At 39.7% G+C, this 10,088-nt stretch overlaps 1 protein-coding gene across 1 annotated transcript; it reads left to right on the top strand.

The window, feature by feature from the left end:
* The first annotated feature begins 412 nt into the window (after window positions 1-412).
* On the top strand, window positions 413-9,666 carry LOC8052282 (cytochrome P450 2U1). Its single transcript, XM_040206956.1, has 5 exons — window positions 413-636; window positions 732-847; window positions 3,350-3,608; window positions 3,965-4,155; window positions 9,476-9,666. Exons 1-5 carry the CDS (start codon window positions 413-415, stop codon window positions 9,664-9,666), a joined length of 981 nt encoding a protein of 326 aa, XP_040062890.1.
* The last annotated feature ends 422 nt before the right edge of the window (window positions 9,667-10,088 follow it).

The raw sequence follows: 10,088 nt of genomic DNA, 5'->3' as shown, positions 1-10,088 counted from the left end.
ATTACTGAAATGTAAATATTGTCACAAGTATACCGAATATCATTAATTTTTCTGAATAGGCCCTTTGGCAGATGCAGATATTATTATATTTTATATGATAAATGATATGCGAACTCTCATCACAAACAATTTGGCCGCCTTTTTAAGAAACACCCCGAGGGTGTCTAACGGAGCACCGGCCAATTTGATTCGGCGACAATACTATCACTATCTGCAGGTTTTCTTTTTCTATTAATATTTCCGCGGAACAAAAACGCGATCTAGAATCTCTGGGTACAATAGAAACGCCTTGCCAGTTTGTTCAAACGTTTCTGCTTTACTTTTTTATTAGGAGGAAGTTCAGTGTCTTACGAGGAGGCTTCATGCAGTCAATCAAGCTCCTGTTTTCGTAAGAACATTCACCATCCCCAGCATGTCCAATATCTACACGAAACTGCTCTTTGGTGTACGCCACCCACACGATCATGCAACGCGGGCCAAACTGGACGAATGCTTTCTGAACGCCGATGCTGCCCTCACCAGAGGATCTGTTACTGTGTTTCTGCCTCTGTGGCTCTATGCAATGGCAGGAGCTGTTTCCTTCACTAGAATTGGGGCTTTCATGAGCGCCTTCCGTGGACTCATAAACTTTTTAGCGTGAGTTTTTTTTTTTTTTTTTCTACGGTTACGTGCAATTATTGTGACTAACCGTTCCTTTAGAACTATAAAAGTCTCAGTCATGCTTTATGCAGTCCTCAAATTGCAACGCACCAAATGGCCAAGAAACCGAATTTCGGAAGTGACTTCATCGATGCTTACTTGAGGCATGCATTTCTTTCTCGAGACGATCCGAAGAGTAATATCAAATGTGAGTAACATACGCGTTTCCCTCCCAATTTTGTTTTGTTTTGTGACCTTCCCGACAAGAATTTGTGTAGAACATAGATAAGCCATGACGTTATTTAAGAGTAGTACCACTAAAGGCGAACAAAAATGTACTCATATCGTACAAGGTTCTTTGAAATCTGTGTAATAATACATTGGTTTATTTTGCTGTCAATCATCACGTTCACATTCTTCCATCCCGAGTTTTAAATTTCACTAGAAGTCAACACTGAACGCCGGTCTTATGACGCAGAAAGTCCTCGCTGTGCAGTGACTATACGCATTAGGCAAAAGAGCTACATCATGTGTCACTTGGAAACGTATTATTTTCTAAGTCATGTGTTCTCGTTTTTGTGTGAAAAAGTGTAAAAGCACTTTTTCACAATTGTTAAGCGTGTCAATAGCTATTCAAAGAGAAATAGGGTGATGCAAAAATCAAATTAGGCTCAAGTACCTGGCCAGTATATATTGTGCAAAATTGGTAAGTATTTGTGGAGTAAAGCAGATTAAAAAAAATAATCAAGAGCAAGATTGCCCTAACATAACGAGATTCCTGTCCCGTCTTCGTTTTTTTTTTTTCTACCTAAAGGATAGGACATGGGTAAAACGACCACTTAGGAAGGTAAAAGCGACACCTGAGGAAGTTCAGCTCAATTTGTTTAGGTGTTGATTTGATTTTTTTATTAAATATAGCATAACGGCTAAGCTGAAGCAAAAGTCTGGTATTTTATAAACCGCATTACTTTCTTAATATGTGTTACTCCTAGAGACCCTACACCAATAAGCCATAACAGTGCCAGCCTCCCGACGAGTTTTGGAGGATAGAAATTGTCTTTTACCATTAACGCTGTTATCAAAATGGTGTTCCGTGTAGCAAAATGGTGTTCCGCATTTTGTTTTCGTTGAAAAATGTATAGCGCTTTCAACTGTAAAATACGAAATAATACTTCGCCTCGTTCTTGCGAATCATAAAAAAATCGTCATGGTAAATAATCAGAAACCATAGTAGTTAGTATAGTAATTACAGAGAAGATGCAAGCGAGCTGGTGAACTTTCAACATTGCAAAACCCGAGACGTGGGACAAAAAGGAAAAAAAATCTATATCGTAGTAAATGTACAAGACTACTCACGACATAGAGACATCAAAAATAATAAGACTTAGTAGATTGTGTACAACTGCGAGGTCATAAGAAAATCGCTCACACAGAGGCAACGTAGTTAAACAGATTTTTTTAAATATCATATGTAACATAACTTGTGTGCACGCGAGTGTATATGAAGAATGTGAGATGTTGTTTCATCCAGCTAAGGCTCGTACCATTTCCATCAGGGGTAACAATAGGACAGTGGTAAAATTGGCACGTTCCAGATATCTGTATCCTAAACGGCATATGCCTCTGACTCTAGTTGCTCTCTTCGCAAATGAACCACGCCGCCATAGACAAACCATTTTCAAAACAGGGATTGCTTCTTTGCATCCATTGTTGTTATGGAAGTTCGAACAACGCATCCCGTAACTAATGGTTCAGTAAAAGTAGCTTCAAAAGCAATGAGCGTCACTACTTTATAACATGCATCCACATCCCTAAGGTAGATTGCATCAAGTTGCTGTCGCGGGTGACATTTGGAGCCGGTACTTGCAATGTAACAAAAAAACGCATACTAATATGCGAGCGGCAAAATAAAAATATATATATATATATATATATATATTTTTAGCATGCGTTTGTTTCGGCACCGTGTAAAGTTATAGCAGGCGTTCCTGCAAAGTACTTGAAAAATTCCTAAAACTAAAGTGATTGAGGAAGAAAACTTTTCTTCGGCAACAAATTGCCAGCCACGGCGGACATGAATCATTTAAAAAGATATACTAATTAGAAAAATAATTACCTAAAAGTGAGTAATTAACTTTTTAATACTTGAAAATATACGTATGGCTCCGATTAAAAACTTGCTGAATGACATCAAACGCCCCAAAACAAGTCAATTTTAGGACATGGGACGTGCGGCGGTACGCTAAAGTTACCGCTCGTGCAGCAGGCGCAATGCGGGCGGTGCAAAAAAGCAGATATTTTCTTATCATTGGCATTTTAGCATCGCAGGACGATTGCACAAGCAGTAACTTCAGCGAAACCCTTTGCATCTCACGCGCTGTAAGTCGTCCTGAAACTGAGTGATTCAGAGGTTTTTGCTGACGCTCAGCAAGTTTCTAATTCGAACCACATGTTTGTTTTCTCCAATTAAAGCGGTAACCACTTTTAGGTAATTTTTTTTAATGAGTATGTTTTGGAGATTTCTACCGTCCGCAGTGGCTGACAGTTTGTCTCCAAAATAGCGTTGCCTTTTTTCTAAAACACCTTCTTTTTATATATGTCTTAAAGTCTACGCAGAAACGCCCGCGGTGCAGTCATGATCGCCCGGAAAATTTTTGAAAGGCATAAAAACATGCGCGATTGTGACCACTGGTATAATTTTCATTTTCAGTGCGATACCTTCCGGGCAATATTCTGAGCTTCTGGGTGGCCGGAACGAACGCCATTAATCGCAGCGTCATCTGGCACATGCTGAATTGTGCTGACAAGCCGGGCACAGTGCAGAAGGCAATTCAAGACGAGATTGACGAAGTCGTCGGACGTGAACGCCAACCGGCATGGAACGACCGCTACAGAATGGTTTACACGATGGCCGCGATCTGGGAGATGCTGCGGTGGAGGCCAATATCTCCGATGGGGCTGCCAAGAGGGTAAACCGACAAACGCACTGCCACAGAGCAGATATTTATTTTGCGATACATCAATCATAATCTCGTGTTACCGCGAATTATTTTTGCATCGTAATAAGTAATGGACCCTCTAGAATTGTACTCGAACTACCAACAAATAGTTCACAATAACCAACAACCCCGATTTTAAACTGGCTGAAAAGTCGCTTTCAGCTTCAATATTAATTCCAATCTTTCTGGGATATTTTTTTTAATAATTTTTGGCGTCAATAATTTGTGCAACATATATCGTCTCCTAATAAGAGCATTACATATCGCTATTGATGTCGGTACGCTCGGATTACCCACTCTTCGTAAATGAATTCTTGTTTTTCCAGGACCAGTGAGGACGTTATCATCGGAGGCCTCACAATTCCTGAAGGCACAATTGTCATGGCGAATTTGTGGGCTGTCAACATGGATTCATCCCTTTGGGTCCACCCGGAGAAGTTTGACCCGTACAGGTTCATAGAAGAAGGCCGTGCGAAGCTGAAACCAAAACCAGAATATTTTATACCATTTTCTCTCGGTTGGTTATTTTTTGATACATATTCCTTGGAATCCTCTATTTATTTTCTTAATTTTACATGTCGCTGAACATGTAATATATTTGTCACCAATTAAGATTTAAGACAGACCACAGGTAGATGAAAAAAACCTACCGTAATTCATTATTTATGGTATTACTGATATAAACCAGAAATCTCATTGAGGTCCGGATTCATAGAGATGTTAGGTTGATATCAAATGTCATTTTCATGTAACGATGCTGAGGACAACTCGGGAGGAAATGCAGTCAAAATCAGAACTATGGTTTGGAGTCTTCCTTTAATATTATATTTTAAATTAGGGATACCGCGGTCCCCCCGACGTTCCAGTTCGAAAGGCTCCAAAAGCTCGTCTCTCGCTAAGGTTCAAAATCGAAAAGTTCCCAAATTTAGAACTCCGCTGAGCTTCCAATTAGAATAAATAAAAAATATCAAGGTTTCTTAGTTCAAGTTCGAATATTTTTAATTTTTTCACACATCGTTCGAAAATTGTGAACATTTCGATTTTATTCAAGATTTAAGCTAAAAAAACTTTTACCATTTCAAATTTTTCTCAGGCACAAGTTCGAAAAGGTCGAAACTTTCGATTTTAGGTTCGAAGTGTTTGAATTTCACATACGGAGATCAAAATCTTCAGCTTCAAACTATGTTTTCACGAATTATAATAACAAATAGCGGGATGTGCTACTAATGTTACTGAAAACGTTGCCCATTTTCCTTCTGCCGTGAATGTACCACTTCTTGCTGTGCCCTGATACTCACGGTAGAACCTGTACTACTCGTTATTTGTCGTAACTTATGAAACACGCGATGAACTGGTTTTACGGCTCATCAAAAATCCCTGAGGTGGTCAGGTGAACGTACATTTAAATTGTTTGCGAACTAGTAGGAATCAGATAAAACGTCGCCTAAAGCATTGCTGGCATAAGACAACGAAATCTCCACAACGCAAGCATATAAAGTCATCCAGGCTTCCAGAAATTGATTAGTTGCTCCGGGCGTTCATTTTCGGCGGGATGACCCTTGGGATGTAGAAAACACTGAACACAGAGACAGCGCCCGACATAAGTCAAGGTTGATGAGAATTTTCGTTGTATTTTACCTGTATCTTAGCTGTATTTTAGCTTATGTTAGGGGACCACCAGGTCATCTAAAACACAGCAGATCAGGTCCCGACCGGTTGTTATCGGGTAAAACATATTACCGCTGCCTGAAACGTTTTCGATGAATGTAGATATTGGCCGCTCTAGAATGCAGCCAATTACTAATGGTGCTTAGGTAAGCGCCGATTCAGCGTTCGCTGTAGCGCATCTGTGCGACATTCCTTGAGTCGAGGAAATCGGGGGACTTGCGTTCAAAAACATCTAATACTATGAAGGTTGCTCCCAGCCAAGCGCCTCGGTTGAATTTCAAGCTTTCAGATCAGAGATCCGTTGGCCCTCATGTTACGTCAGGGCAACTTACGGAGCTGCGCGCGGGAGAGGACTTTTTCGGAATTCGAAAGCTGCAAGGTCGAGTCCAACACGCATGTGTTCATGCAGCGCTTTACAAGCGAGTTGTTCGTGGCACGATCAGCTAAGTCTTTAGTGTACCTTCAACTCCGCTTCACACATTGGCATCTAGTGTTATTTCTATTTGTTTTGCCTTGACCCGTTGAACTTCTTGAGGTGAACGTGGTTCGATCTTTGTCAAACTTTTATTCGGAAGTTCGAAGTTTGTCGAACGTTTAAACTTAAAAAGTTAAAAAATTTGAAACTCGGCGAATTTCTGAGCGTTTAAGTTCGAACGTGTCTTGCATAGCGCGAAAACTTGGAAGTTCAAAAACAATTCAATTTCTCAGCGCAAAGGTCTTGGAAGTTCAAAATTTGTCCAATTTTTTATGTAATAAGTTCGATGTTTAAAAAGTTTGCGATATGTCGCTTGCTTGTCATGTTACACTGTCATACCTTTCCATTGGCATTCAATATTGCTTCTCACGTTACACTGTCATACCTTTCCGGCATTGAATTGAGTCATGTTGCTTACGTATGTGCTTTTAAAAACTATAACTACCCCCCCAAAAAAAATAGTAAGGACGAAATCCACGTTACAATTCATATCCTGGGTTTGACAAAAATAACCCTCTAATTACACCTTATAAAAGTAAAAAGATTACTTGTTCCTGATTTGACACGTTTACTTGTTCGCGCTTCGAATACTGCAAAGCTTAATGATGCTTCGCGTACTGACTATTCGCCCTCTTTTGCTTGGCAACAACCTCAGTGGCGCCATCTATTGGGTAGCCCCGGCACACTTCCGGTTCACGTATGTTTCTTAGTTAAAGATATCAAATAGCGCAAAAAGGACAAGGACAAAAAGTAAACAGGACAAGTGCCAGCGCTTGTCCTGTTTACTTTTTGTCCTCGTCTTTTTCGCGCTATTTTATGTGTTTAACTAAGATGCACCAGCTAGCCCAACAACGTACCATACTAGAGTATATTTCTTAATTTTTTACACACCATTCTTTTATCAAAAGAGTGAATTAAATCTGACAGTGCAATAAGTAGCCATTTCCGGAAAATGGTGTGTATATTTCTCGCAAATACTGTAAACCCCCCCCCCCCTCCCCCGTCTAGTTCAAAACCAGAAGTGGTTTGGGGCTATTTTGCCCACTGGCGCCACCCCGTTTCAACTTACGCAAGAAAGAGCGAATATAGTGATCATGGTAGGAGGAACTTTGAAATCATCTGGCAAGCTAAACATTGCCCACTCTAAAAGTTTCGTAATATATCCCAAAATCAATACAGAGAATTATATGCTTGAACGCCGTTTAGCGTCTTTTTATTTTTTACAGAAAAGTTTTGATTATTATGTGAACTTACCGATGTCGTTGTTATACTGTATTTTAAATGCGTACTGTACAGCATACTCTTTAAACCAGGGGTTTCCAAACCCCTGCCAGCGGCCCGAATACGACCCGCGGAGGTCTTCCGACCGGCCCGTGGCTGGCCGCAACTTTTTTAATGAAGTCCAGCCTGCGGCCCTCTTCCAACAAACCCGCTACTAACGGCGCAGAATCGCGCGCCAAGAAACGTCGCCGCAGCGTAAGCGAAGATAGCAGAAAAAAAAAAAAAAACTAGAGAACACTGCATATTGTAAGGCGTCTCCTCTTGTCGTATTATTCATTGGACACTGTCACCGCCATTCTTAGTCTCCTGTTTTATATTTGTGTATAAATTAATTTGCCTTCCCATGTGTATAGTACTCAGAGTCCTCTGCCGTATTTGTGGCATATTGTCAGCATCAATTCTATCATTCTCACTAGTCTGCGCTCTGTGTATATGGCAAAGCCCTATGCGCCTCGATTTATGCCTGGTGAGTTTTCTGGGTGCCAATTATTGTTTGTCATAATTATCCAGACTTGTGCCTATCTCAAATACTCTAATTAAGGTACTGTATTTCAAATACTTTTGAAGTATCTTGGTATATTGCATTTACGTTTGATCGGGAGTATTTGATAGAGTATTTTAGTAACATTTCTGAGTATCTTGTACTTATTATCTCAAATACATTTTTGACATTCAGCTATTTTTCGAGCTTTCCGCTACGAGGTGGCTTGGGCGTGTCACGAGGAAACGTGAACATTCTTTCGAACAACGAAATCCTGTTGCTAGCTCCGATAAGCTACAGTGACTTAGATTGAGCTCGTGAAAACATCGCATTTGTGCCGATTGTGACTCAAATTCACTCCAAAGTTCGTAGAATTAATGTTTTTCCTCGCCTTCCCAAAGGCGCCTTTTGTTTCCTACTGTTTCCTCCAAAAGATCGTGAAACAAAGGGGGCGGTTTTACGGGAGTAAAGATTGCCACACAGGCGCAACGCAAAACGGGAAACGACCCACAACAAGACTGCAACTTCAGACTCAAGAAACTAACACATAGAAGAAAATGATCAGTAGACACAAAAAAATACACTTTTTTTTTGCTTGTTGAATATTTGGCAACGCTACTGCAAAATGTGGAGGTTTCTTGTGTAGTCTTTTTGTCGTCAGTCCGGCACTTATTGCTCTCGCGAACACCGTGTGAAAGCCAACATTGATAAGCAGAGAACATGACAGAAAACGAACTACGAGCAGGATGACCTCTCAAAATGCAGGCAAAGCGTCCCCCAACGTTGAGTGCCTTTCTAAACGTAACCTACTTGAAGAAGGTGCGACCAGTGCCGTGGCTCTTGCGTGGGCTATTTTTGTAATCCATTCAATCATTTACGTATCCCAAGTTCGTTTATAGTTAACTCCCCGTTTAGGGAATATGGAGTGTAAGTAAAACATGGCGTCTAAGGTGCGCCGCAGGACGTGATATTCAGCGATGTCACTATAACTAAAGCGACTTTTTTTTGTTCCAGAAATGTTTTGTAGCACGTATCAGTGATATCCTGCTCGTTATAGTTGGACTGCATAGAATAGCCCTAGGATGTTTTTCGACCACTTTGTGCTGTTGCGCGCTAAGAAGCCGTTCTGGTAAACCAGATTTGGGCAACTGTATAATTTTGTTTGTCACTGACGTCGATACAAATCATGCAACGCGGAACTATCTTTGTAAGTAATTGAATTACACTTCTCAGTATTTGTACTCTACTCAAGATACTTTACAGTGAAGGTAACTTGAGTAGTACTCTAAATACTTTATGAAGCAGGTATTTAGTAACTTAACTTAAATACGTTTATCAACCATTTTGTCCAAGACTGTAATTATCTAATATTAAATTTTAAAATAACCTCTATGTCCATACTTTATTTTAAACATCTCTGATTATTTTTTGATACACACTCTTAAGTTTTATTTCTGTGTTTATAGGTTTATCTAAGATAATTTTTTCTCGGTATCTTCTTTTATAATGACCTGTGTATTCAGGGCCTCGAGACAACGACAAATCCCCGAAGCCAAAAGGCTTGAAGACCTCTGGTTTAAACCATAAAAAGGCTCATCTGTTACAAGTTCCCAGGGACAAAAGAATAAAAAGAAATATGGGGCTGATGCTCGAGCAGGGTAATAATTGCTAGCTATAATGAACTTATATAGTTCATTTTGATCTGGAATGTTTAGCAGTTGTGATTATAACTACAATCGATATTCAAACAAAACAAAACGATACTTTACACCTTTTTATAAAACCTAAGGGAGCTTATATAGAGCCTGAGAATGTTTCGGTCTTACTGAGTGTGTGTCAAATATTTTTCTCACTCCAGAGGTGTTACATTGAAGAAAGGTGAGCCGAATACAATTTTCAATGTAAGATGTAATTGTTTTTTTTTTTTTACAGGCAAACGAATGTGCCCTGCTGAAGCCGTGTCGCCAGTGGAAGTTTTCTTGTACCTCACCGGTATCCTGCAGCAGTTTACTGTACTTCCTGAAGAAGGAGCAGCTATTGATTTGTCCATGGACTGCGTTACATTCAATTTAGCAAAGCCGCAAAAGCTACGCTTTCTTCCCCGTGAACAGGTTAATTACTAGAGAAAAGTTGCCACAGCAGGTTGTCGCAAAGACAATCTATTTTATAACGCATTTCAGTTGCGGGAAAAAGCAAACTTCCAATGAAATTCTGCAAGGATATATTTATAGACTATATTTTTTGTTCCTAAAAAGAGACCTAATATAAATGCCTAAACTAGTAATATATATATATATATATATTTCAATCTATAAAATGATGTGATGTTCTAAAAGCAAGTGATGGTAGCTAAGTTAATCAGAATGGTGTTCGAAGTAAAAAACAACAACAAATATTATCGAAGCTGTTGCGCAGTAGGAGTAGCATATAAAACTGTTCTATAAACCATGGGTTGAAAATGCGTAAAAATCGGTGCAAACTAATAATTAGTTTGTATTAGAAACAAGTCAAGAAGAACGCGTCTATTTTATGCTGCTTAAACATT

The sequence above is a fragment of the Ixodes scapularis genome, unplaced genomic scaffold, assembly GCF_016920785.2.
Source record: "Ixodes scapularis isolate PalLabHiFi unplaced genomic scaffold, ASM1692078v2 PGA_scaffold1__304_contigs__length_218370807, whole genome shotgun sequence".
Lineage (NCBI taxonomy): Eukaryota > Metazoa > Arthropoda > Arachnida > Ixodida > Ixodidae > Ixodes > Ixodes scapularis.
Note: the sequence above shows the minus strand (reverse complement) of the source record. Positions and strands in the feature narration are given on the sequence as shown.